The sequence below is a fragment of the Hevea brasiliensis genome, chromosome 6, assembly GCF_030052815.1.
Source record: "Hevea brasiliensis isolate MT/VB/25A 57/8 chromosome 6, ASM3005281v1, whole genome shotgun sequence".
In the NCBI taxonomy this organism is placed as follows: domain Eukaryota; kingdom Viridiplantae; phylum Streptophyta; class Magnoliopsida; order Malpighiales; family Euphorbiaceae; genus Hevea; species Hevea brasiliensis.
Genome location: NC_079498.1, coordinates 102,278,383 through 102,306,139, shown reverse-complemented (window position 1 = coordinate 102,306,139; position 27,757 = coordinate 102,278,383). Strand labels below are relative to the sequence as shown.

The following is a 27,757-nucleotide window of genomic DNA, read 5'->3' as shown; positions in this document are numbered from 1 at the left end:
AAGGGGTTATTAATTCCATTGCATATTTCCAATGACAATGTTGGACATATCTGTTTGACCAATAAAGATCATTGAGCCGTCAAAAGTAATTGCCATCTCCAATTTTCAATGGCATGCTCATCCCTTTCCCATGCTCATTATTCAAGTATCGCCCTAAAACATATCTACCACCCAAAAACACATCTGATTCACATATCTATCCGTAATTGTTAGCTGACAAACGAGTATCATACCCTCCTCTCTCAAATCTTTATCCTATCAATCGAAGCAATAATGTCAGACACATTTGAGGTTCGTATAACTGAGGATGTAATCAAATTCGAATCCATGGTAAGTGAAACCTTCATCTATCATCTGTTATGTATGATTCACGTACCTCTTTCATCTATCATCTATCATCTGTTTTGTGTTTGTGTTCTTCCAAGTTAATCCCGTCAAGGTTTTTAAGAGAGAGAATGGAACAATTTCAAGCGACATTTCATTTGCGCACACCATCAAATGAAACCTGGGAAGTGCTAGTCAAAGCAGGACTAGGAGTATCTATAATTGACAAGGGATTATCAGAATTCATGGATTACCACAAAGTAGAACTGAACTACAAATTGATCTTCACTTTCAATCCTCCATATGAATTTAAAGTGGTCATAATCAATTCTGGTGGTAGAGAGATTTACTACCCTAAGAGGACGCAAGAGCATAACATAGGGCTAACCAATGTTTATCAAAATACAATGCATGCAAATCTAAATACAGGTGAGAAATTTCAATTTTTTTCTTACCAAATTATATGCTATTCATAAGAATGAATTGTTACGCAATTGTTTAATTATTTGTACTGCCATGTAGATGTTCATGAGAATGAATTGATACGCAATTGCTTAAATGATTTATACTACCGTGTAGATCATTTGGTATCACAGAACCATGTCAATCCTTCTCAATGGTCATTTAAATTTGTTTGCAAGAATTACGATTGGAAATATAAAGTGGTATGCTTTACTATCATTTGTAGTACATTAATTTTCTGTATACACAATTTCAATTGGATTTTTTTTTTATTACTTCTAATGGTGTCAACTTTATTTGGAAAGGATATCCCTGCACTTGAAGCTGTGCAATTTATTGGACGAGACAGAACCACAATCATTGTGTGGAAGCTGCCTAAACCTGGACGAAGATTAGATCATCCCATGCCATTTAAACTTGGGTATGTTTGTACAGAGGAGACATCCAAACGTGGAAAGAAGCCAAAACTGAAAGCAAGAATTGCAAAGGGATGGGTTCGGTTTGTTAGATTCTATGGACTAGAGAAAGGCGATGAGTGCACCTTCATCCAATCAGTTATGGAAAAATCAAGCTTCTTCATTTCTGTCATCCGCATGGGTCATTATATTTAAATTGTTACTATTTCAAATTTTAATGGTTCATTTGATGGATATTGTTTTAAACTTGCATTGATATACAAAGCCAATGGTTTTTTTCTTTCGGATTATTATTGAGCAGTTTAAGCGTGTTATTTTGTTAAAAACAATGAAATATCCTTTTTAATTTTGTTGATATGGTAGCTCTCTATTAATTAAAAGGAAATGTTTTTTGGCGCAAAAAAAAATGTCACAAATGGCACAAATGGATGTAAATTGTCTAACTCACCCTCCACATGAATGGAGGGAATATTGGGAGGGAAAATGGTAAACAAATCTTGGCGCCATTGTTTTACCAAGCGCACACGATATTGCAAGGTATTAGTGTTGTAAAAAATCATGTTTGAAGTGCCAGAAATATTATTGTATCATTTGTGATAGGGGAAGAAAATCAAATGCTAATAAGTCATAAAAAATGATTGAATTATATTATTAACACCACTTCACTACTATTAGAATAATCACCAATACGACCATCAATAATTAAATCAACACCACTGCTATAATCACCATGTGTACAATATTGTCACCATTATCATCATTAAATCATTGTTTTTAATTTAAATATAGAGGAAGATAGTCAAAGATATTTAGAGAATGATAGAAATAAAAAGAGTTATAGGCAGAGATATTAAGATTATCACATATATAAAAATAAATAAAGGGAGAGAGAGATAAACATGTGGAGAGAGAGATATAGAAATATATAAATCAATATATGTGTTTATTTTTTAATAACTCTTGTGTGTGTATATATATTTTTCATACAAAAAATTATCGGATGAGGGCTAATAGCCCGACTGGCACTGGCGCATGCTTCCCAGCATGGTTAAGGGTTCGAACCCTCCCAGTGTCAGATTCTTTCTTTTTTTTTTCCTTTTAAAACACACCTTAACAAGATAAATATAGAGTGAGATAGTCAAAGATATTTAGAGAATGATATAAATAAAAAGAGTTATAGGCAGAGATATTAAGATTATCACATATATAAAGATAAATAAAGGGAGAGAGAGATAAACATGTGGAGAGAGAGATATAGAAATATATAAATCAATATATGTGTTTATTTTTTAATAACTCTTGTGTGTGTATATATATTTTTCATACAAAAAATTATCGGATGAGGGCTAATAGCCCGATCATCAAGCGCATGCTTCCCAAAGCATGGTTAAGGGTTGAACCCTCCCAAAGGTCGATTCTTTCTTTTTTTCCTTTTAAAACACACTTTAACAAGATAAATATAGAGTGAGATAGTCAAAGATATTTAGAGAATGATAGAAATAAAAAGAGTTATAGGCAGAGATATTAAGATTATCACATAATAAATGATCAATAAATGGTGAGAGTTATAAACAAGGTGAGAGAGAGATATAGAAATATATAAAACAATATATGTGTTTATTTTTAATAACTCTTGTGTGTATATATATTTTTCATACAAAAATTATCGGATGAGGGCTAATAGCCCGACTGGCATTGGCGCATGCTTCCCAGCATGGTTAATCCCAGTGTCAGATTCTTTTTTTTTCCCCTTTAAAACACACCTTAACAAGATAAAGTCATTTCCATTGAAGAAATTATTGGATGAGGGCTAATAGCCCGACTGGCACTGGCGCATGCTTCCCAGCATGGTCAAGGGTTCGAACCCTCCTCGTGTCATATTTTTTCCTTTTAATATCACTATTCCCACTACAATACCGTTTATTAAATGGGCAAATAAAATCCAGATGAGTGTAGAGAGGGTTTGTTGACTCACATTAAGATCCCAACAAACAAAAATAAACGGTCAAAGATCTACCTAACGTAGAGATTGAGAGAGAGAATCGAAAATGGTGAGATCTTTCCTTTCAAACATTAATAAACGGTCGACGTCCTCGTTCCTTTTTAACTGAAAGAGAAAGAATTCTCTCTTAAGAGCACCATGGGAGAAAAGGATAGGTTCTATTTCATGGTTGAACGCAACACTAGCCGGATCGTAATCTCTTTATATCCTTTTCTGTAATTTTTTTTTCTTTAGTCAATATAAAATAGAAATAAGTGATAATTTACTGATGCTGATATGATATTTGTTTCTCATCCATTTTTTTCGACATATACAGAGGATTCCAAATCATGTTACTCATCTGCTGTGCGATTTAAATTTTGATACCATAACACTTTTTGTCAAAGGTTTGGAAGGTCACTCATGGCGAGTTGCGGTTGTAGTGGATGAGAAAGATGGGAATTTATATTTCTGAGATGGTGTTGATGAACTTATCAAATACTACAAGTTGAAACAGAAGTTCTGTATCATATTTTCTGTCATCAGTACACAGCAGGTTGAGATGTTAATGTTCGATAAAAAAGGAGTTGAGATTGATTATGGATTTCCACCATTTCCGGAAGTAATTCAAATATCTTGGATGATGATGATGTAATAGGTGAATGTCTTGACTTTCGCATTATGAGTTTTTTTTTATTTCTTTCATGCAACCAATAAAATAATAAGAACTTGCTTTGTTTTTCTTTATTATTATTAAATTCCATGTTTTTATAGAGCACAACAAGAATCCCGATGCAGAACCCCTTCCTACTCACCAAACTTTGTGTCCGTGATGAACACGTGATTGGAAATACAAAGTGGTAAACTAGCCATTTACGAATTATGTTGAAAACTTTATTGATTATGTAAATTATTTTTCAAATAGTTATTGACATGTATAAAATGTATCTTGTGTTATTTACTAGAATATTCCAATTGAATTTGCGAAGACGTTTCTTGGCTTGAATGGGAGGTTGGTTCACATACAAGTACCTGGTGTGCGTAAACAATTTCAAGTTCAGTATGTGACTCGGTTTAGTCAAGAGGGAGTCTTCAAGAAAGCAAGGTTTGAAAAAGGATGGTGTGCATTTGTGCAGAAAACCAATTGGGAAAGGATGATGAGGTGGAATTCACTTTGTGATGGTGATGACTATAGGATTGAGTTTCAAATTGAAATTACAAGGGTCAAGGTAGCTACAGCTTGATAGGGCCTTTTGGTGTTGTCTGATGTATATGGTAGGCTAAGTTTATGTTTCATAAGACAATATGCTATGCTATCCTCTATGTGTGTCGAATGTTTTTCCAAAATTTTTATCCTTACCAAGTATGGAAGCTGGATTTTTTTTTGCAAGACTATTTTCATTGGCTTGGGACTGCTATTGTATATGAATTGCGCATGTTACCAAGCCTTTGCTTTTCAAACTCAAGTTATTGCATATCCGCAATATATTAAAATTCGATGGAATGCTTTTCCTCATTTGTGAAAATTAAGTCCTTATAAGAATACATAGGATGTTATATATAAATAACGTGAGCTAAACATTTGTTCCAATTATGCATCTTCTAATTGTGAGAATTGGTGTATATGCATTAACTATTGAGTAAGAGGAAAGCACTACAGCTTGATCTCTAGCACCCCTCTCGACATTTTGTAGCTTGAGGCTTATTTATTGTTTTACCGTCCCATCTACTAAGGTGATAAAGATAGATACAATGCTTTACAATAAAGAGTTTCTTAGAAAGAAGATGAAGATAGATACAAATAAGGGTTTGTTCAATAAAACAATAGTATACTTCTTTAAACTTTTTCAAAAAGGTAATTGGAACTCACATAATATTAATTATGGTGGGTAGCTCAAGGAAAGCATGGGAACTCTCATCCTATTTACTCAAGTAGTTGTTAGATAGAAGAGAGATAATGAAAATTCAAATTATACTCTATCTCTTGACATCTCTTCCATTCAAAATTTTAATAAGGATAGTTATGTCATTTTATAAGCATTTGTGCTATTTGTGCCACAACATTTGTGCCATTTAGCACTGTCCTTTTTTTTAATGGCTTTATAGTGTGTCCTCTTAGTCAATTTGTCTTTTTGGATTTATTTTCCTTTCTTAGATTAAAAAATAAAGAAATGGAAAGAAAATAAATTAATTAGGGGGCGTGCATGTGCGGTAATTTGTCCATACAGCATGGTTTCCGAAGCAAGAGACACAGCTATTAGAGCCAAAGTCATCGCATGTGCCGAGGAAAGAAACCAAGAAAATTATTTCAAACAAAGAAAAAGTGAACATGACTTGAATGATTATGTTTACATTTTTATATGTAGATGGGGTGCATGTCTTTACTAGTCTTCTCTATTGAAATAAATCTCCCTATATCATTTTTTTAATTCACCGAAATTTTGTTAAAAGAGGTTCTTAAAAATTTAAAATTAAAAAAATAAATTGAGTTTAATTCACTCTAAAAGTCTCAAGGAGAACATATTTAGAATATGAATATCGAAGATAAAATTTATAGACAAACACATTTATAAGTAATTCAATCGATATCATATTTAAGAAAATAAATTAAATCTAATTATATCTTAAAAGTTAACTTAAGATGATAAAATTTTTCAAAATCTTATATATAATATAAATATTTTATTTTAAATTAATGAGAAATAATATTTAATTATTATTATGTGTTATCATAAATAATAAACACTTAATTATTAAAATATTAATTGGAACTCACATAATATTAATTATGGTGGGTAGCTCAAGGAAAGCATGGGAACTCTCATCCTATTTACTCAAGTAGTTGTTAGATAGAAGAGAGATAATGAAAATTCAAATTATACTCTGTCTCTTGACATCTCTTCCATTCAAAATTTTAATAAGGATAGTTATGTCATTTTATAAGCATTTGTGCTATTTGTGCCACAACATTTGTGCCATTTAGCACCGTCCATGGCTATGATTATAATCCGAAATGTAATCTCAACTTAACAAGAAAAATGATCTTACACGAGTTATAATAAATTATATAATATGCTACGTCTTGCTTACATAAGAAGCAGAAGCAGACTAAAATTAGCTAACTAATTTTGATAAGTTATAAACGCAACTCTGACTATTTCATAAGATAAGTTGTAATAAAATTTAAAAAAATTGCTATTACATTGATGATACTATTCTAATTTCTTAACCAGTTCCATTGTAATGCTTAGTAGTATAATGGGTTCCTTAATGCCTAATACTATGATGGCTTGGTATAGTTCCACTGACAATCGGATTAATTACAGCATCAGCAACATTTCCTTGTGTTTGGCTGCCTGGTGTTTGGCTATTATGCGGCCCAACCTTTACATGTAAAAGGACACAAGTTACATGAAATATCTAAAAAAAAATGAAATAAATAACATTAGTACTGATTTAAAAAAATATATATGCCTGCTCAGCAATATTCGAGTTAATATTGTTTCTTGGTCGACCTCTCACGCCGCCTTCCATCGCTTTCTATTCCTACCAGAATTTGCTCGTTGAGTGATCTCCCTTACTGATCTGTGCCTGTTTATTCGTGGCCGTCCACGACTACGAGTCACATGTGGATTAAGAATAACTCTTTCATTTTCTTCGTTTTCATCAACATTGTTAGTGTCAATAGTAACCTGTGCATTACTGGTAGGAGCAATCATTCCATCATTCCAGCTCAATAAATCCCGCTTCAATTCAACCAACCGTTGTTTCACAAATTTGATCTTATTGTCATCGTAAGCCAAATCGGATGCTTCTTGAAATAACCTCTCCATCTCCCTGTATTTCTCAAACTCCTCTGTCATATGTGGGTACCCTCCGTGAAAAAACTTTTTACTATGGACACGATTAACATCTTTTCTCCATCGCCTAAGCAAATATCGTTCGTTGATGAACTTTATGTCTTTGAGTGACATCAACCTCATGATATGGCAGCACAATATTCCTTTTGATTCGAATTTCTTACAATTGCAGCTGAAATATTGGCCATTTTCCCTGTACTCTACATCATAAACAAACTCCCTACGAAACCAGTTGTTGATTATGGATTTCTCCATAATTTTATGTCTCTCAATTCCTGGCTCATTATCTGCTTCACGCCTTCCCTCTTCAGTTGGCTGAATGACATGGCAATACCACATTCGTTTAATCTCCTCTTGAACGAGCTTGAATATTGAATTAGTAAATGCCTTTTGAAACTGTTGTTCCCATTTAAAAACAGATATGCAATTTACAACTGTGTTTTTTGATTTGAAATCAGCATAGAACTCCTTTTCATTCTTGTCACACATAGCAATCTCATACTGCTCCACAAATTGCTTTAGTGTGCTCATTGAGTTAACATACCCATCAAAATAGGCATGCATGCTCTCACTCCTTTGAGTCGAAACCATTCCAGCCCAAAATGTGTGATTGAGATAAATTGGAACCCAATACTCCCTATCAACATATAGTTTGGAAAGCCATTCATTTCTTTCCAACCCATGCTTCACCACAAACTCATTCCAATTTCTCTCAAACATCTCGATGGTTAAGCTATCATATATTACAGCTTTAAACTCAAGGCATGCACTATCATAATCAGTAACACCCTTAAACTTCTCAGGTACCTTGCATAATATATGCCACAAGCAAAATCTGTGTCTAGTATTAGGCATTACCTCCTAATGGCTTTCCTCATGCTCGCATTGATCGTAAGAATAGATTTAGGATGAACATCTTCCATTGCTTCAAGCCACGTCATGAACAACCACTTAAAAGTGTTTACATCTTCATGTGAGATCAAGGCGCATCCTAATAAAATAGATTGCCCATGATGATTTACTCCAACAATGGTGGCAAATGGCAACTTGTATCGATTAACAAGGTAAGTAGTGTCAAAACTAACAACATCATTGAATTCCTCGTAGCGGCTCGACTACGAGGATGAACCCATAGAACATTTGAAAGCACGGAATCATCATCAAGATCAAATGAATAGAAAAACTCGGGATCGCTTTCGTTGCATTCTCACAAACAACTTACGTATAGCCTCGCATCACCATCACCAAGTCGTAGCCTCCTCTTTTGCTCAATGAAGTTTCGACAATCCTTTGACAAACTTAAATTTTCTGGTCCACCGCTTGAACTTCAAGCAACCTAATGCTTTTTGCGGGTCTTATGCCAGAATATCGTTTGCCTCCAATCTCCTCTTCATATCCATATTCAGTGACCTGTGAGCAACCATCAATCTAGACATAGAAGGTTCCAATTCGTGATTGTGACTTGAAATAACTTTTGAAATCTGCCACATTCCATTTTCTCTTAGGATTGCATTAATCTTTGCAGGACAATTTATCCTTTTTGATGATTTCGCACCAATTGCTTTCCTTCCTTTATCGCAACTAATTGTTTGATATTTGCGAGATCCACCGTACATTAATCACGATCTTTTGAAAACACTAAAACCTTTCAATCTAGCATGTTCTTTATAGAAGTTGAACATAGTGCTGATACAAGGAAATAACATCCCTGTTAGAGGACCTTCTTCAATAGCATTAGTGTTTGCTACTGCTCTAATGCCTCCTTCGTTCATATCTTGATCACCAGCTGATTCATCTTCCTCCACATCTTCAGTGAACAAACTATCATCTTCACTAAAATCAAATATCTCATCAAACAATTGCCTACGATATGACCTTCCCTGACTTAACCCCGCCATAAAAAAATTGAAAAAACTGAGAGAATGAATCAACTTTAAAAGAAAAAATAAAGAATGAAAATATTTTAAGGAAGGCAAAAACAAAGAATGAAAATATTTTAAGGAAGGCAAAAACAAGGAATGCTCATCACTGCTGCATGTGTTAGCTCATATGTGCATGCATTAATGCAGTAGACACACTCATCGAATCATCAGTTCTTGAATGGTGTGCATAGCTGCAAGCAATAATAGCTTGTTGCATGCACGCTTTCCTTTGCATGAGCCATGAAATGAGCTATCTCACCAGCTCCAAGCTTTGAAGCCATTTTTAAATTGTTTCCTCTCTTTCTTTTAAGGGTATAATAGTAAAACTACGTACATTAATACCATTTGAGCCAGCTCAAATTGAGCTATTTAGCAGCACTCTTTGTATATTTTAGGCAGGGCGTGTTTTTCTAAAATAAGCTTATAAGCTTTTAAAAGTCTTAAATAATTGTGTAATTAAAGTAACCGTAAGTAATTGGTATGCAGTAAATATAAAAAAATAGTTTATAAATATATTTATTATTAAAATTATATATTAAAAAAATATTAAATAAAGTATATAATGAAATTTTAAAATTAAATAAAGATAATATAATAAAATATTTAATTAAATTAGTATAAGTACTAAATTGAAAAGTTAATCTCTTAATTTTTTTTATAAGGTAAACTTATAACATAAAAAATATTTGTAGACTTACACTATATTTGATTTAAAATTTTAAGGTAATGAGTAGTTTATAAATCATTTTCACTTATATTTTCTCCACTCAGTTCATCTTTTTCTGTTATAGAAATTCTAATACTTAAATATTATAAATATTTTCCCTTTCAAGCGTAAATTTCTTTTATATTGGACTTATTAGGCTTGCTCTCTCTTGAACAAAAACCTTTGTATTAACTCAAATATTAGAGCGTCATTAAAAGTCCAATTGACTGTTAGCACTATTAAATTCATTAATTATTTTTAATTTAAAATAATTTATTTTTTGAAGTTTTATTTTATTAACAAAATAGTTTTTACATTCAAATTTTATATTTAAGCAACTATTTATTATATTTAGATAATTATATTTTATAAGTTTTAAAAAATTTTTAAGTTTTTTTTTATATTATGGTATATAATTTTATGTATTTTTTAATAAATAAATAATTATAAATTATATTTTAAAATAAATTTTATTTCAAGAAAATTATTAATTTTAAATAATTAAATGAAACTTTTAATTTGTGAATATTTATTAATTATAAACAAATTATAATTTAAAATGATTTATATATGATGACGTATTGTCAAAATCAATTGTATTAGATCGTCTTCGTAATTTTTTTCTTGAAAATAATGTTTAAATAATTTCTATAATTATTTATTTAATGTAAATATTATTATAAATAAAATAATTTTTATTTTTAAAATTATATATCATAATATGAAAGTTTTAAAAATTTAGAATAATACATTGTTTGTTAATAACTATTTTTTATTATTTGAAAAAGGATATTATTACTTAATTGAGTATTTTAGTATTTCACATTTTAAAAATTATAATTATGAATAATATTTAATATTTTTTTATAATATATAATTATCTAAATTAAGATAAATAATTAGTTATATGTAAAATTTAAATGTAAGGAATATTTTCTTTGCTAAATAATATTTAATTATTTCAAAATGAAAAGAAATTAATTAATGGAGTTTTAATGGTCAATTTGGACTGTTAACAAACTTAAATCTCAGGAATTTAATTGTTACAAATTAAAAACTTAGAGATTAACATTGTGATTTTTGACAAACCCATGGACTTATAAATTGCTTAAAAAATTATATATTAATAGTTATTATTTAAAATTATATATTAATAGTTATTATTTAAAATTATGATATAATAAATATAAAATTAAAAGCATGATTAATTCATAGCTTTATAAAATTAATAGAGCCATAATTATAATTTAATTTTTTAATTATTTTTAATTAAAAATAAAGTCAAAATGTTAATCATTCTTTTAAAGGAAAAAAAAAGTCACATAATTTTTCCTGAAGAAATTCTTTTTAATTCCCAATGGAAGCTGAAAACCAGAGGTAGATATCTTGAAAATTAAAAAATATTGGAGGGAGAGCTTGGAGACAAGCCATACTTTGGAGGTGAAAGATTCGGCTACATTGATTTAGCACTCATTCCATTCTATAGCTTCTTTTACACGTTTGAGACTCTGGGAAACTTCAGCGTGGTAGTAGAGTTCCCTAAGCTCGTGGACTGGGCTCAGAGATGCTTGCTAAAGGAAAGTGTGTCCAAGTGTTTATGCGATCAGCGCAACGTTTATGAAACTATTTTGGGGATAAGGAAGCAGTTGGGGGCTGAATAGGACCTTCCATAAGAACAAAGCCAGCCCCAGCTGCTTTTTTTTTTTTTTTTTCTAAGATACACTTTTGCACCCTCATGCGTATTTCTGTTTCATTGTCCTTGTATTGAAATCTGTTTCGATTTCCCAATAATCAAAGAAAATAGTATTTTAGGGTTGGGGTTGTTTGTTGGGCTTCTCTGCTTACTGAACAGTGTATTAGACCAAAGCTTGGCTTTGGGCTTTGTCATCTCTTGTATCTTTTTGACTCTGAATAATGATCGAATTTCTCTGTTAAAAAAAGTGTGGGTCTCTATTCCATTGCATTTTTTTATGGAATTAATTATTAAAAAGGAGAACGCAGGCACTGCTGCTACTTGGACTTGGAAAACATAGGAATAATGGGTTAATTATATCAACCGTTCCTTAACTCAGAGGATAGTTTTATTTTTATTCCTAAACTTTAATTTGTTATAATAAAATCCTTTAACTTCAATTTGTTTTCATAAAAAATCCTTGTAACTTGTAATAACAGGTTTACAAGGAAAAAATAATGAAATTATCCTTTTACCCTTTTTATTCACTTTATTCATTAATTAATCAAATTATCATTACCCTGCCATCATAAGCGCATGTTAGCACTCCACTTTTTATACCCACTAAAATGTACCAAATAACAAAAAGATAAACAAATTGAATTATTGGGTTATTGAGTTCCAGTCTGCATAGAACATGCAACTGAAAAAGGGTTGACGTATATTCCCTTGTAATTGAAAAACCACTGGGCTACACTCAGGTTCGCCACCAAACTGAAAACAAATTGTGGGTCTGGTTCAGCCTGGACTACCAGATGGAGTAGAGCTGCTGGTTTATCTGGCTGGTTCCCCAGCTTTAAAAATCCATTTTGAAATACTCTTGGGTTGGACTGAACATTCCTCAAATCTACACTGACCTGGACTTGACCCAATAACTTCCCGCCGTTGACCCCACAAGTGCGTCCCATTCGGCCAGTGAAAACTTCCACACGGAGTGTGATTGGCTTACCAGGGAGACGACGAATGGTGTTAGCGTCAAGGTGGAAGCCATTGGCGAAGGTGGAGGTGTCAAGAGAAGAGTCATTAGCAGTAGAACAAAGAGGGATGAGGGTAGTTTGGAAAGGGAAATTCTTGATGCGTAATTTGCAGAAACAAGGCGTGGTTGATGGTGGACACTAGAACCAGCTGGTTTGGTGGCCAAAGGGACTTTTAGAGCGAGAGATTCGATGATTAAACGAACAAATGGACATGGATGTGTCATGGATAAATTGAAGTGGCATTTGCCAAAGCCCAAAATATGGAAGAAATAGAAAGGAGAAGGCAGAAATCAACTTGTAGAATCTTTGATCAAGAAGTGTCTCATGGATCAACAAGGAAGGAGTGTGAGTCCCGCTTTGTCGAAAAACCCATTTCTCCCTTTCTCGTCAATTTGTGTCATTCCGGTAATAGGGGACTGCAAATCTAGTCAGAAAAATTTCCCTAAGTTGTGACGAGTTGAATAGAACTTAGAGGCGGCGAAAAGGTGGTTGGAAATAGACCCATTGCTCACCGCTCAATTTCTCCACTAGTGTTGACATTTCAAGAGTTATTATCACTGATGCTTGTCAACATTACAATGTGGTTGGAAATAACAGCTGCCTGAGGATGTTGAGGTCTGATGTCCCAAAATATGTACAAGAGGGGGGTGAATTGGACTCTAAAAATAATTTTTCAGTTCTTGCTTAAAACCTTTAAAAAATTGCAGCTTGGTTCAACCTAATTGTTTAATATGAAATATAAACAATACAACTCTATTGATAAGTTGATTCAAAGTTGGGTCATAAGCAATCAGTATACTGATCTAACAAAATATATTGACATTCAGTAGAAATTTCAGTAATCTGAATAAGTTCACAACACAGCAACCAGAGCAGTACACCAGATATATTAGTTGACAACAAATAAAATAATAAGCAAATTAAATCAGATATCAGCAGATTCAGCAGTGAACCAATTTTCTCAATTTGCAGCAAGGTTAACAATAAACAGTATCAATTTTTATATCAACAAAAACACTTCAATTAGAAAGTTAAAATGCATTAATGTAAAGAGTAAGGGTTGAGAAAATTGAACACTGAATTTTTATAATGGTTCGGCTCAACTAGCCTACATCCACTCTTCCAAAGATCCCACTTTGAGTCTTCACTCCACTAATCTTCTCTTTTAAAGGCAAGAGACAAAAGCCCTTTGCAAATCTTCTCACCAAAGCTTTTACAAGTAGCTTCACACTTCTACCAAGTGTTATCCCAAACACTTTTCACAATCAAGCTTCAATAGGTACTTGAATGACCTCTCATAAATGATAATAAAGTGTTTAAAACTCAATCTTACTTAATACAATAGAATCTATAAAGAAGAGATTAGTAGGTAAGCTAATGATGAGCAATAAAACAATTTGAGCACTTTGAATGAAAGCTTTAATGATATTGAAAGGTTAGGAACAGTAAAAAGACTTTCATTAAGTGCAAAATGGCCAAGGATAGGTGTATTTATAGTTTTGGAACGTTTTTTTACCGTTTGAGAACTCATTTGAACGTTGCAATTTCGAATTTCAAGAAAATAGCCGTTATTTTGTCTTTTTCTGCGATGTTATGCAGAGTTGAGATAGTTAGCATACCGGAAAAAGTAGCAAACTAGTTAGCATACCAAAACAAGTAGCAAACCAGTTAGCATACCAAGAAAACTTTTCTGCATAACTTTGAAAATTTTAAAACTTTACACCAAATCATAATCAAATGCTTTTAGGCCATTGAAGATATTTAAAAGAAAATCTTTTGAGGGATTGAAAATAAGTATTATTGACTTTTACTCCTCAATTCTTTTCACAAGTAATCTTAAAAGTTAAAACTAACTTCTATACTACATGTACCTTCAAATTTTATCTTCAATGCAGCTTTGGAAGATAACATTTTCTTCCTTTATTTTCTTTGATTCATCCTATGTTATCTTAAAATGTCATCCTTTCTTCAAAAGCACGAATTCATCATGAATTCCTTGAGCATAATACTTAACACAAGGTTAGTTTGATTCTAGTTGAGTTTTGGTATCATCAAAATCTATGCTCCTTTGAGCTTGTGGGGTCAACAAGGTCATTGCCATCATCGACGTTTGTTGATTTTGGCTGGAAGAAAACAAACAGAAGTGAAAGGGGGGATATTGGAGCTCAAAACGCGATTTGTGTTTTGGTAAAGATATGAGAGAAAAAGATAAAAGAAATGAAGGAATAAAATGGTGATTTTATTTTTAGCAGAGAGGGGCAAAAAGTTAATTTCACTCTTTTTAATCTGTAAACCTGCTATTACAAGTTACAAAAATTTTTTATAAAAATAAATTGAAATTAAGAAATTTTATTGTAACAAATTAAAATTCAAAAATGAAAATGAAATCACCCTTGAGTTCAGGGACGGTTGATGTAATTACTCTAGGAATAATTCTACAAGCATGGGCCATTGACTTATTGGGTTAGTTGAGCACTGATGTGAGCAATGACAACATTTCGAAAGGTGCACAATTCCACAACGAAATCAAATTGCAATATAAAAGATTGCCTAGGCGTCTTTTTCATAGAGCATCGCAGAGGGAAAACTAAGACTATATCTACCATCTACACCCAATTTTCTTCTCAATTTTTTGTAATAATGGCCGAGGACGACCAACTAATTCTATTGGAGTGGTATCCCAGTGTTTTCGCAGCAAGGGTGAGGATAGCCTTGGCTGAAAAGGGACTAAAGTATGAGTCCAGACCTGAGGATTTAATCAACAAGAGCCCTCTTCTTTTGAAGATGAACCCAGTTCACAAGCAAATCCCAGTCTTGATACATAAGGGCAGACCCATTTGCGGGTCAATGGTAACAGTACAATACATTGATGAGGTCTGGAACCACAAATCTCCATTGTTGCCCTCTGATCCTCTACAACGAGCACATGCCAAGTTCTGGGCTGACTATGTCGACAAGAAGGTCAGTTAATTATTAGATTAGGCCCTCTAATTAAATTCATTTTCTTTATCTATAGATTCTTTGAGATTGTTGGATTTAAGAATTCTACTTCTGGGATTTTGACATATGCATGAAACTACTATTAGCTTTATCATACTTTCCTTGCAATTGTTTCCACAGATTTTCGGTATAGGATCGTCGAAGAAGGAGCTGATTGAGTGCTTTAAAATATTGGAGGAAGAGCTTGGAGACAAGCCATACTTTGGAGGTGAAAGTTTCGGTTACGTTGATTTATCACTCATTCCATGCTATAGCTCCTTCTACACATATGAGACCTTGGGAAAGTTGATCATGGCAGAGGAGTGCCCTAAGATCGTAGACTGGGCTCACAGATGCTTGCAAAAGGAGAGCGTGTCCAAGTCTTTATGTGATCAGCGCAAGTTTTATGAAACTATCTTGGAGATAAGCAGGGGCGGATCTACTTGGAGTTCTGTCCAAAAATTCTTAAACAAACTTGATCAACTACATAATTCATAAATATATTTATATAATTATAAATAAATATGTAATTTAATTAAAATTGCTTTAATTTATGAACGGTTCAGAATTAAATTATGTAAAATTTCTTTAAATTATGAATGGTTTGGCAGATTTCTATTGACTTGGTCTATAATTATATCATAGACTAAATTTATATAATAATTTCTTAATTCAGTTGAATCAGTTGATTCTTCCAGATAAAAAATAAATAAAAAATATGTATATATTTATAGTAATTTATGTTAGTTCCAGCTAAAAAATTAGCCTTTTCCCTCACTAAATTTTATAAATTAGCATTTTCATTCACTAAATTTTATAAATTAGTATTTGCCCACTAAATTTTATCTCTTGAGATTTGTTATTGTAATTTAAAAAATTGTGTGGTTGTGCTGGGAAGTTATTTTATGATTAGAAATAAATTTATCATAAAATAAATTTACTTACCTACCTTGATATTGAAGAAATAAATAGCCATGTAAATTCAATGCTATAATATTACAAAATTATATGAAAAAAAATTTAACTCAGTAATATTATAATTACTTTTAAAATTATTTTCAAAGAGTTGGTTTAGAAATTCATTCAGGTTTGAGGGAATCAATCTACGCCTACTTGAGGCAATAAATGAATTCAATCTTTGAAAAAAAAAAGAGAATTTCTCCCTTAAAAAAAAGTCTGGGTCTCTAAGTCTGACTTTTGTGTTCTGTTCAAATCCATTGCATTTCTTTATAAAATTATTAAAAAGGAGAATGCAAAATTCTACAATTATTGGGTTAGTTGAACACTGATGTGAGCAATGACAACATTTGAAAGGTTCACATGTTCCACAACGAAATGGAATATTGCAATATAAAATGCTTGCCTAGGCCTCACATTGAGAGGCATCTACTATCTACATTTTTCTCCTCAATTTCTGCAATAATGGCCGAGGCTGACCAGCTAATTCTATTGGAGTGGTATCCTAGTTCTTTCGCAGCAAGGGTGAGGATAGCCTTGGCTGAAAAGGGATTAAAGTATGTGTCCAGACCAGAGGATTTGACCAACAAGAGCCCTCTTCTTTTGAAGATGAACCCAGTTAACAAGCAAATCCCAGTCTTGATCCATAATGGCAGACCCATTTGCGACTCAATGGTAATAGTACAATACATTGATGAGGTTTGGAACCACAAGTCTCCATTGTTGCCCTCTGATTCTTACCAACGAGCTCATGCCAAGTTCTGGGCTGACTATGTCGACAAGAAGGTGAGTTAATTATTAGATTAAGCCCACTAATTAAATTCATTTTCTTTTTCAATAAATTCTTTGAGATTGGTAGATTTATGAAGTTATTTTGACATATGCATGAAACTACCATAAGCTTTATCATACTTTCCTTGCAATGGATTCCACAGATTTTCGGTATTGGAGCTTCGAAGAAGGAGCTAATTGAGTGCTTTAAAATATTGGAGGAAGAGCTTGGAGACAAGCCATACTTTGGAGGTGAAAGTTTCGGTTACGTTGATTTATCACTCATTCCATGCTATAGCTCCTTCTACACATACGAGACGTTGGGAAAGTTGAGCATGGCAGAGGAGTGCCCTAAGATCGTAGACTGGGCTAACAGATGCTTGCAAAAGGAGAGTGTGTCCAAGTCTCTATGTGATCAGAGCAAGTTCTACGAGATTATCTTGGAGATAAGCAGGGGCGGATCTACTTGGAGTTCTGTCCAAAAATTCTTAAACAAACTTGATCAACTACATAATTCGTAAATATATTTGTATAATTATAAATAAATGTGTAATTTAATTTAAAATTTCTTTAAATTATGAACGATTTGTCAGAATTTTATTCACTAATATAGTCTACAATTATATCATAAATTTAATAATTTCTTGATTCAGCAAATCAATTGACTCTCCAAACTCAAAAAAAAAAAAAAAAAAAAAAAATATATGTTTATATTTATAGTAATTTAGGTTAGCACCAGCAAAAGAATTAGCATTTTCCCTCACCAAGTTTTCTCTCTTAAAATTTGTTGTTGTAATTGTAAATTTAAAAAATTGTGTGGTTGTGCTAGGAAGCCATTTTATGCTTAAATATAAATTAGCACGGATAGCCAACTTCCATTTTAGCATTTTTTGAACTAGTATTTAGCAACATTACTTCTAATCTGGATACTACATTTACAAGGTAACAACAGAATTCCATCCAAGTTCTTGAAAATTCAAATTCTAAAGAACAAAATCCGAAAAGCTAGTGTGGGGGAAGCTTAACAGTTAATACAGTTTTCCTTCTCTCATGCCACCTTTGAACAGTTGACCCTGACCTGACCATCTGAACCTGTCAAGACATGGAGATTTGAGGGCTTCACCATTGCTCGTGCGAAGTCTTGGCGGAACTGAGAGACATCTGAAGTGTATGCATTCACCATTTCGCATTCTCAGTTTCTTCCCCAGACGTCAGTTGTTGATCAGAAACTAGGATTCCTCTACCTCGTAGAAGACTGCAGTAGTATACCCTGCCAAAATCTACTCCAGGTCCCTCATAAGCCATATTGATTCCTGGATCCTCAATTGAGGACAGTCGTGAGCTTTACAAGTAAAGTGTTTGGGCAAGCATTGTGCCCCTCCTTGGCTTCCCAGAAGTTGAAGATAGTGATCTCTTACAGGAAGGTTATAATGCTTTTGATGATAACTTTTTGCAGTCAAACGAACCTGAACTTGTTGTTGATGATAATGATGATGCTGACGCTGAAGCAAGACTGTTGTTGCACATTAACCTCAATAAGTTAAGGAATTGACTGTCAATAGAAGGAACAAGCTTATTAGTCTCATTATAGTTGTAGAGACGGTTTCTGAAGAATTTGCAGACGGCTTATTAGTCCCATTCTCAAATCCTAAAGGTAATGCAGAGAAATAGAAATTTAAACACCAAAATGAATTATTAAACCATTTTAGAAGGGCTCAGATCAATGACCTACTGGAGAGATATAAACAGAAAAGGTCAATTGTACAATGTGCAATCAGGAGATTTCATTTCATCAACAAGGTAATTAAGGAACACAGGTAATAGAGGAAGAAAGTACCCAAGAGACTGACAGTTTCTCTTTCATGAAAGCCCTTAGATGCAAAAGATGCAAGGGTTTCAGGTAGATGAGCTTGGCGTGAAGGAATCTCAAATGTTGCCTTATCTGGGAAAGAATGGGTAGCATCTCTTCTGCCAGTGAACACTGGACAGAATGGACACCAGTTTGAAATTCACAAATTCAGTAGGACTGTCAGAGAGACGGAGGAGGGAGGCGGAGGCCGGAGATATATACCTGAAGAACACCTTCTCTGGCTACTAAAACAACAATATCGGCCAAGAAACAACTCCAGGGCACACTTCATCAATATGTGACTTGATTTTGTCAATTATATCAAATCCTTTCAGATTCAGATTGGGCGAAGATTCTTCCTCAGATTTTAAGCCTACAGCAGAATCCAATAAAACAGAACCATCACAGCCCTGCACAAGTTGCATTACAAAGCAAATAAATCAAAATTACATTGGTTCAAATCACAAGAAATGAAGCATAGAAATACAAAATGAGAAATCAAGAAATCCCAACCCATTTCAAATCACAAGAAATGAAGCATAGAAATACATAAAAAAAAACCTATCATTTATTATTTTAAATTATTTAAAAAAAAAATCCCATACACTATGTTATAAAACATTTTAAAAATTGAAGTGCCACTCATTTTTTTTTAATAAATTCCAGGTGTAAACCTAAATATTCTGTAAACTTTCTAGTGTTGGGATGGGAGGTGACCATATGCCATATATAAAAAATCAAGTAAAACACATACGATTATGATAAATATATATATATATATATATATATATATATATATATATATATATATATATATATATATATATATATAAACTATGACATTATATGTTAAAATTTATTCAATTTTTAAGATATTGGTAGGTGGTTCATGCGATGAGTGTGGCAATATTTATTTATAACAATAATAAGCATTTCTTTAGGAGAATTATATAAATGGGCATGTGAATATCAAGGAAAAGAAGAGATCTCCAACCAAGGAAGTAAAAATCAACATATATTAAACATAGATATTAAAATGATGCCAATTTTGTGCCAACTAAAAAAAAATAAGAAAAAAAGCAAGCCTCTATCAGCTAGTGCACCTAATAATTGAAGTTAGGGGGGGGGGGGGGGGGGGGGGGGCGGGCACTGGCATGCATATTATTTAAGATGGAGCCATGTTTGCCTGATCGGAGAAACCATTATTTTGAAAAAGCTAATAATTCAATCAGAGCAGGACTTCATGTCCGCATTCCAATGTTCTAACAGAAAAAAGAAAAACCATTCCAATAATTCACTATAAAACAATACTCACAATTATGAACAATTCACACAAGACTAGAGGTGAAGAATCAGTATTGGGAAATAGGAGACTTCATAGTGAATTTTGTTTTTAAACCTAGTTTAGATTGGTTTATTCAAAGTTGGACTTCAAAGTGAATCATATTTAACATTTGTTTTTATTTAGAATCCAGTTTCATATATATATAGCACATGCCTAATTAGAATTTTGAATTTCTGATGCAAGCAATGACGACATTGATAATCAAGAACAGCATAGTCGTGTTATAATAAGGCTTGCTAATCTTGACCAAGGACCCCATCACATTCTCCCAAAGAAAGAAGAAGTTGATTATCAGTTGATGGAGTAGCGAGTGTAAAAAATGGCAGATGAGGAAGTAGTTCTGCTGGCTGCCAAGTTTACTCGTTTTGGAGAAAGGGTGAAGTTAGCCCTGGCAGAGAAGCGAATAAAGTATGAGTTATAGGAAGAAGACTTGAACAACAGAAGCCCTCTTCTTCTTGAGATGAACCCTGTTCATAAGCAAATCCCTGTCTTGATCCATAATGGAAAACCCATATGCGAATCCATGATCATTATCAAATATATTGATGAGGTCTGGAATGAGAGAGCTCCTCTATTGCCATCTGATCCTTATCAACGAGCTCATGCCAGGTTCTGGGCTGACTATATTGACAAGAAGGTGAGTTATATTTCTTCTCAAGTTTTTTGAATCGAAGCGTTTCATTGAAATTCTTCGAATGAATCTTCTGTTAACAAAAACTTAATGTGAGATATCTTGATCTCAATTGGTTTCAAGAAATTGTTGGCATTTAATTGATATAGATCATCGTTGTATATTCCATCTTATTATGTGAATTGGGTGCCTGCAGATTTACCCCAATGGAAGGATGCTGTGGACATCTGAAGGAGAAGTGAAAGAAACATACACGAAGAACCTGATTCAAAGCTTTCAAACATTGGAAAAGGAGCTTGGAAACAAGCCATTTTTTGCAGGGGAGAGCTTTGGTTACGTAGATATGGCACTCATCCCTTTCTATAGCATGTTTTATACGTACGAGAGTCAGGGAAACTTTAGTGTGACAGTGGATTGCCCTCGGATTGTGGAGTGGGCTGGGAGATGCTTGGAAAAGGAGACTGTGTCCAAGTCTATATCTGACCCGCAAAAACTTCATGAAGCTATCATGGAAATGATAAAGAAGTAAAGAGCTGAACAGGAGGTTCATATAATATTACGAACAAAAGCTTGATGATGCTTCTGATGCATTTTGTTGTTTTGGCATTGAAATTTGTTTTCCAGTTGCCTAAGTGCGAACATTCCATATCTAGCCTGGTTCTGTTTTCTCTTCCATAAGAAACAGGACGGAAGGGGCTTGGAACTTGGCCAATTCTTTCAGTATTCTTCAGGTTTTGGCCAAAATTCTGTTACACAATGAATTTGATGGATTGAAGTCTGAATTGTCCAAATAGTAAAGCCTAACAGGCCTGTAAAACAGGCTCATTTCTTAAGCTGCTATGGGCCCAAAAAATTAGAAGCAGGCTCAGGCTCAGGGCCAAAAGGCCGAAAATCCTTTCATTCCTTTTCTTCGGTGTTGTTCTCTAGCAAGTTTCAACTTTCAACTTTTTGCCAGACTAGCTTCTACAGTTCTACTTTATGCCAGGCAAGCATTCTAATCCCATGCACTGGATCCTCTGCTTCGCTAACTACAAATGCTCACGTGAAACTGGCCAACCAGGACATTCCAGAAGGCGACCTCAGTTGCTCCTGTTGGGCCCGTTAGATTTGCCTTGCAACTTAAGTATGTGCAAAAAAGACAATCAAAAGAGAAAGAAACAGTCTAGATTCCTCAAGCACGTATTCTTTACATTTTCAAAGCATTAATTTAAAATTTATATTTAAAGCGATAAAATATAAAATTTACAATATCTATTCAGTAGTCGACACATGTAAATAAATAATTTTAAAAAAATTTTTAATATTAAATTTTAATTAATAAAAAAGACTCTTATTTTATCGATTAAATTATTTCTATTAAATAAATAAATAATTGAATTTATGTCTATTTATTTTTGATTGAGTGTTGGTTATCTTATAAATCCCACAAATTTCATCGATCCCAATACCTTGTCCATTCCTTCTTCTGCTTAGTTACGCTAAAAACACTTATAACCACGACAAAAACAACGACTTGACCACCACTAAACGACATCGTAAATTCCACCACTCTGCTTTTGTTTGCTTTTCCCGCAGCCTACTACGACGAAACCAGCAGCGATTACTTGTCCACCAATCTCTTCCTCTCGACACAGAATCCAAAAAGTACAAGAAAGAAATTCTGAATTCTGCAGAGAAGCTGAAAATAAGGTGAAAATTTGAGTTGAGAGATGGGCTGTACCCAGTCCAAGATCGAGAACGAAGAAGCCGTTTCTCGATGCAAAGAGCGCAAGCAATTCATGAAAGATGCCGTCGCCGCGCGCAACGCCTTCGCCTCCGCTTACTCCGCATACGCTATAACCTTGAAGAACACTGGCGCAGCCCTCTGCGACTACACCCACGCATCCTCCATGCCCTCGGTCGTCGCCACTTCTTCCACTGTTGAGGAGTTCGGACCTCCACCTCCTCCCTTCCGTGAGCCCGAGCCGCTGCAGCGCGCCGCGACCATGCCGGAGTTTATGATCCTGAAGCCGGAACAAAAGCTGGTGGGGTCCACGATAATGGAAGACGAGGAAATGGAGTTTGATACCCACGATAACGAGAAATTGATAAGGAAGCGAAGTAGTAGCAGTAACAGAGGAAGTGGCAGTAAAAGAGGAGCCGTACAAGAGAATCATCAACCTCAGCATCCCAAGGAGCACGGTCCACCACAGCCACCGCAACAGCAGCAGCAGCGGTGGAAAGAGGAGGTGATGCGGGGCCCGACAGTGCATCAGGGATCTTCTTGGGAGGAGTACATTTTTCCGCCGGTGGAGATTATGCCGGGGCCGACTTTGGCAGAACCGGTGGAGGTGGAGGAGGAATTGAGGCGGAGGGATGAGGAAAAGGCAAATAAAGTGTCACAAGTGAAGGAGGAGGAGGATCCAGTGTTGGTGGTGGAGGAAAAGGTGGAGAAGGCGGTAGAGGTGCCAGTGCCAGTGCAAGTTCCGGCAGTGGAGAAGAAGGTAGCGAAGAAGGGCACTGGAGAAATGGGCAGGATAAAACCGATGAGTTTGATGGTCTTATTTGCGGAGCTTGACGATCATTTCTTGAAGGCTTCTGAGAGTGCCCATGAGGTTTCCAAGATGTTGGAGGCCACACGGTTGCATTATCACTCTAATTTTGCCGATAATCGGGGTAATGATGGGTTCCTTTTTTTTATTCAGTAATCTGCCGCTATTAGTTCATAAATTTTGTTTGGGAATGTTATTTTTACTATGCATTTATCTATTGAATTACTTGTGTTGGTGAAAATTGGAAAAAATGATGTAATAGAACCTCCCTCAGATTTACCTGAAGAAGGAGCTGCCGATTAATTATTTTTTCGCGCTGGTAGTAGAAACAGGCTATACATCTTTCACATTGAAGTGACCCTGCTACCTGTATTGTAGGACATATTGATCATTCTAAAAGAGTGATGCGTGTTATTACATGGAATCGGTCATTTAAGGGAATTCCTAGTGTTGATGACGATAAGGATGATTTTGACAGAGAGGAGCATGAAACTCATGCTACTGTGTTGGATAAGATGCTGGCTTGGGAAAAGAAGCTTTACGATGAAGTCAAGGTACATATCCCTGGTTGCTTTGATTTCATCCATTCACGCTTCATTCTTTGTTTTCATGTTATTTTTAACCTTGCATGGATAATTGCTACTGTGCTTATTTGCATATGACGATGTTTATAGAGTTTTTTACCCCCTTTTGAGTTTTGATGGTTTAAGTTCTTGAATTACCTACTGATATTGATACATACTTCATTTTTATATAATTGTACTTGGTAGCACATGTTTAGCTCATATGAAATGTTGAAGTTATCCAATTTTGTGTATGTGATTGTGTGGCTGACCAAATTAGAAGGGCCTTCTGTGCAGCTTGCCTAATCTTAAATGTTTAGTACATAAATTTATTTTTCTTTGGTTTAACTTTTGCTAGAATTCGTGCGTTGCAATGTACTGAACAAAATTAAATTTCTGGATTTGGTTGGTGGAAGACTGCAGAATAATCTTTTCACGTGGTCAATAAACATGTTTGGGAGTATTCCCTCCTATGAGTATAGAGATCTTTGAGTTCACTTGCAATCGATTTTTCTTCATATGGTGAAGAATAATTACTTTCTTTGCTTTTCACTTTCATTGAATCAACGCTAATGACATTTTTATCTCTCTCTCTCTCTCTCTCTCTCTCTCTCTCTCTCTCTCTTTCATATGTTTGAAGTGTTACTTTGCAAACTTTTGTTTGAACCTATCTTTATTAACTGGGATATGCTTGCTGTAAATTAGATATCCCATTCCAAAATTTCCCTCTATGATCTATTTTTGCGATAAAATGTGGTTTGTAGGTAATGTTGAAAATTAAACAGAAAATTGATATCATTTTGCAGAAATTTAATCGAGGCAGACATATAAATGTAGTGCAGAAATTATGGATTCCTTGTGCACCACATAATGGAATGGAATTATTGCATCCTATTTTCATTTCCAAGATAAACCAGAAGGGCCTTTTAATGCATTAGCTTACTACACATACAGTTTATGTTCCTGGCTTTGTCTGGAATCCTTTTGTTCCTCCTTTTGTGTATTACAAAGCAAATGTCATAATTTTCTCATGTCACGCTTAATGATGAATCTTATAAGGGGTTTAACTGCTGCTGGATAGGCAGGTGAAATTATGAAATTTGAGTATCAAAGGAAGGTTGCTTTGCTGAATAAGCGGAAGAAACAGGGTGGTAACTATGAGTCATTGGAGAAATTAAAAGCGGATGTAAGTCATCTGCATACAAGATACATTGTAGACATGCAATCACTGGACTCCACGGTTGCTGAGATAAATCGTTTACGTGATGAACAATTATATCCAAAACTTGTTCAGCTTGTTGATGGGTAAGTTGCTTTAAAATAATAATAATAATAGAATTCACTAGGTGAAACTGTCCAGGATCTTTCTTGATGAATTTAGACGTATTTGTGAGATTCTGTATGTCATGATAAAACATTATATTTTATCTATCAACAAGTCTAGTCAACGGCTTAGAGTTTGCAGGAAGAGTGGCCATCTGTCAACTCAAGTTCACTGCTCAGAATCTATTTTAACTTCTGCCTATTCTAGAGCTGTGGATTTATCAAGTGATATTCCAACCTTTTTTATTCTTTCCCAAGTTCTTTCAAGCAAATCATCTTAATTGGTCTATTAATTTATCATCCAATTGATCAATATCTCTCTTATTATTTTCATTCATTCCTTATTCTGCCCATTTTATATGCTGTCAGTCATCCAATCTGTAACTAACATCCTTTTTTAAGATATACTCAGCATATTTACATATTGATCTATTTTCTGTTTTATTCTACTATAGATTAATCTTATATTACTTTTACATGATGTTTGGGTCTATCACTTCTAGGTTGGTTACTCTAAGATGGTATCATTTGCATTTTGTTGTTTTTGTGTTTCTTTGTTGACTAGGTTCACTTATGTTTGTTGATGTCACTTATCAAGTGTGTTGTGTAATTCTCTAACAACTTTAATTGATGCAAAATACCACAGTTTCATTGCAATCATTATTTTTGCTCAACAGCATGAATGAAATTGTTTCACTAATTTGCATCTATATCTGCATTCCTTTGGGCAAGAACCACGGTATAGGCAAAATTGATCCTCTTTTTTACATCCACATGCTTACTTTTGTGGGTAGGAACCGTTCTTTCAATTTTTTTTTTCCATGCACCAGCTGTTATTGTGCTAGCAGTGGTACCATTCATTATAAAGTTTTTTTGATGGTAATTTTGTTTAATTGCGGTTTTTAGGATACATGAATATACTGAATTTCATCATTCATTTGTAACGGTATATAGTGGTTTTGGCTTGAATAATGGAATATTTGTTGTGATCTCCTTGCAGCAATTGTATTTTGTTTGCAATATTAGTAATTGGTGTGCATTTCAGGATGGCCGCAATGTGGAGTACCATGAAATTGCACCATGAGGCCCAGTTGAAGCTTTTAAATGCTCTTAAATATGTGGACATTTCTCAGTCCCCCAAGGAAACTAGTGAATATCATTATGATCGTACTTGTCAGCTATGTGCAATTGTAAGAGATTGGCATACACATTTTTGTCGACTTACAGACTTTCAGAAAGATTACATAAAGGCACTCAACAATTGGTTAAAGCTAAATCTCATCCCTATTGAGAGCAATTTGAAAGAAAAGGTTTCTTCTCCTCCAAGGGTTCATAATCCTCCAATTCATGCGCTTCTCATAGCTTGGCACGATGATTTGGAAAAACTTCCTGACGAGGTTGCAAGAAGTGCAATAGGTAATTTTGCTGCTGTATTACAGACCATCGTGAATTATCAAGAAGAGGAGATGAAGATAAGAGAAAAATGTGAGGCCATGCGAAAGGAGCTTGCCCGCAAGACCAAGCAATTTGATGACTGGAAACAAAAGCATAATATAGGTTTTACAAATAAGGAATCTGATCATGACATGGCAGAAGACAACCCCCACAGGGATGCCATGGTAGATAGACAGATTGTCTTGGATTCTTTGAGCAAGCAGTTGGAAAACGAGGAGGAAGCTTGCCAAAAGCTTAGCCTACAGGCGAGGCAAAAATCTTTTACAGGTCTCAAAACTTGCTTGCCAGAGCTCTTTAGAGCAATGACTGATATTGCTCTAGCTTGTTCAGAAATGTACAGTCATTTGAGGTCCATAGCACAACATCGAAATCCAAGCCTGGACTCATGATGAGAATACAATTTTACGCATTTGTATAATTTGATTGTATACCCTATAGAAAAATAAACCTTAGGGAAAAGAAAATCTTTTTGTTATGTCTTGTTTAACTTGTAATTCTGCTGGAAATTTTATATGGAACTAGTCCTCACAGTCACATATGTTTGTTTAATCAAATTGGTTCAGTTTCAAGAGGTTGCAGATTTAAAAAACGTTTTGAGTTGCCTACTGCAAAATTTGTTTGCTAGAGGACAAATTCTCTTATTTGTGCCTCATAAAGACTATCAATGGGTTAATGAATCATTATTCTGATGATACAAGAAAAAAAAGATTGTTATTTTATCTGGTATAGTAAATAATAAAGTGACGAGAAGAGACAGAATAATAAGAAAAAAAAAGGAATTGGACACTCATACAGGCATTGTTTGTGCATTGTATACAGCTTTACAATAGAGTTCGCTTTCATCGTTCCTCAAAGTTAAAGGCTTAAAAAATCCAGTGGAACTGAGCAAGTGTGTTTTTTCAGGCATCATAGCTTCTGGTTTTCCTTTTTCGCTATCACGAGTGCTGTTTGATTGATTGATACCAATTGCTAA

General features: G+C 34.1%; 6 protein-coding genes and 2 pseudogenes across 6 annotated transcripts; 4 read left to right on the top strand and 4 right to left on the bottom strand.

Moving 5' to 3' along the window:
* Nucleotides 1–6,701: 6,701 nt before the first annotated feature.
* On the bottom strand, nt 6,702–7,898 carry LOC131180690 (protein FAR-RED IMPAIRED RESPONSE 1-like). Its single transcript, XM_058148054.1, has one exon. It carries the CDS (start codon nt 7,896–7,898, stop codon nt 6,702–6,704), a length of 1,197 nt encoding a protein of 398 aa, XP_058004037.1.
* LOC131180689 (protein FAR1-RELATED SEQUENCE 5-like) lies at nt 7,898–8,659 on the bottom strand. Its single transcript, XM_058148053.1, has 3 exons — nt 8,454–8,659; nt 8,266–8,368; nt 7,898–8,158 (listed from the first exon to the last, which is right to left on the bottom strand). The coding sequence occupies exons 1-3, from the start codon at nt 8,657–8,659 to the stop codon at nt 7,898–7,900; spliced, it is 570 nt and encodes a 189-aa protein (XP_058004036.1).
* A 3,233-nt stretch (nt 8,660–11,892) lies between these two features.
* Nucleotides 11,893–12,920, bottom strand: LOC131180881 (uncharacterized; annotated as a pseudogene).
* A 2,025-nt stretch (nt 12,921–14,945) lies between these two features.
* Nucleotides 14,946–15,981, top strand: LOC110659634 (probable glutathione S-transferase). Its single transcript, XM_021817651.2, has 2 exons — nt 14,946–15,341; nt 15,501–15,981. Exons 1-2 carry the CDS (start codon nt 15,021–15,023, stop codon nt 15,855–15,857), a joined length of 678 nt encoding a protein of 225 aa, XP_021673343.1. The 5' UTR covers nt 14,946–15,020; the 3' UTR covers nt 15,858–15,981.
* Nucleotides 15,982–16,295: 314 nt separating this feature from the next.
* LOC110659553 (probable glutathione S-transferase) lies at nt 16,296–17,695 on the top strand. Its single transcript, XM_021817541.2, has 2 exons — nt 16,296–17,102; nt 17,252–17,695. The coding sequence occupies exons 1-2, from the start codon at nt 16,680–16,682 to the stop codon at nt 17,606–17,608; spliced, it is 780 nt and encodes a 259-aa protein (XP_021673233.2). The 5' UTR covers nt 16,296–16,679; the 3' UTR covers nt 17,609–17,695.
* Nucleotides 17,696–17,942: 247 nt separating this feature from the next.
* LOC110659929 (putative Peroxidase 48) lies at nt 17,943–19,651 on the bottom strand. Its single transcript, XM_021818062.2, has 3 exons — nt 19,159–19,651; nt 18,925–19,068; nt 17,943–18,639 (listed from the first exon to the last, which is right to left on the bottom strand). Exons 1-3 carry the CDS (start codon nt 19,226–19,228, stop codon nt 18,620–18,622), a joined length of 234 nt encoding a protein of 77 aa, XP_021673754.1. The 5' UTR covers nt 19,229–19,651; the 3' UTR covers nt 17,943–18,619.
* An 838-nt stretch (nt 19,652–20,489) lies between these two features.
* LOC131180880 (probable glutathione S-transferase) lies at nt 20,490–21,694 on the top strand (annotated as a pseudogene).
* A 590-nt stretch (nt 21,695–22,284) lies between these two features.
* LOC131180878 (protein ROLLING AND ERECT LEAF 2-like) lies at nt 22,285–27,355 on the top strand. Its single transcript, XM_058148911.1, has 4 exons — nt 22,285–23,567; nt 23,822–23,997; nt 25,088–25,311; nt 26,375–27,355. Exons 1-4 carry the CDS (start codon nt 22,622–22,624, stop codon nt 27,171–27,173), a joined length of 2,145 nt encoding a protein of 714 aa, XP_058004894.1. The 5' UTR covers nt 22,285–22,621; the 3' UTR covers nt 27,174–27,355.
* The last annotated feature ends 402 nt before the right edge of the window (nt 27,356–27,757 follow it).

Bases quoted from the DNA above. Each gene is read 5' to 3' on its own strand.
- LOC110659929 (XM_021818062.2), bottom strand. From the start codon at position 19,228: ATGAAGTGTGCCCTGGAGTTGTTTCTTGGCCGATATTGTTGTTTTAGT. The intron at 19,069-19,158 runs GTATATATCTCC...CATTCTGTCCAG, and splicing joins CCAGAGAAGGTGTTCTTCAG to TGTTCACTGGCAGAAGAGAT. The intron at 18,640-18,924 runs GTACTTTCTTCC...TTCTATTGACAG, and splicing joins AGAAACTGTCAGTCTCTTGG to TCAATTCCTTAACTTATTGA.
- LOC110659634 (XM_021817651.2), top strand. From the start codon at position 15,021: ATGGCCGAGGACGACCAACTAATTCTATTGGAGTGGTATCCCAGTGTT. The intron at 15,342-15,500 runs GTCAGTTAATTA...TTGTTTCCACAG, and splicing joins CTGACTATGTCGACAAGAAG to ATTTTCGGTATAGGATCGTC.
- LOC131180690 (XM_058148054.1), bottom strand. From the start codon at position 7,898: ATGCCTAATACTAGACACAGATTTTGCTTGTGGCATATATTATGCAAG.
- LOC110659553 (XM_021817541.2), top strand. From the start codon at position 16,680: ATGTTCCACAACGAAATGGAATATTGCAATATAAAATGCTTGCCTAGG. The intron at 17,103-17,251 runs GTGAGTTAATTA...TGGATTCCACAG, and splicing joins CTGACTATGTCGACAAGAAG to ATTTTCGGTATTGGAGCTTC.
- LOC131180689 (XM_058148053.1), bottom strand. From the start codon at position 8,659: ATGTACGGTGGATCTCGCAAATATCAAACAATTAGTTGCGATAAAGGA. The intron at 8,369-8,453 runs GTCACTGAATAT...GGTTGCTTGAAG, and splicing joins AGATTGATGGTTGCTCACAG to TTCAAGCGGTGGACCAGAAA. The intron at 8,159-8,265 runs GTAAGTTGTTTG...TCATCCTCGTAG, and splicing joins ATGGTGATGCGAGGCTATAC to TCGAGCCGCTACGAGGAATT.
- LOC131180878 (XM_058148911.1), top strand. From the start codon at position 22,622: ATGGGCTGTACCCAGTCCAAGATCGAGAACGAAGAAGCCGTTTCTCGA. The intron at 23,998-25,087 runs GTACATATCCCT...GCTGCTGGATAG, and splicing joins AGCTTTACGATGAAGTCAAG to GCAGGTGAAATTATGAAATT. The intron at 25,312-26,374 runs GTAAGTTGCTTT...TGTGCATTTCAG, and splicing joins CTTGTTCAGCTTGTTGATGG to GATGGCCGCAATGTGGAGTA.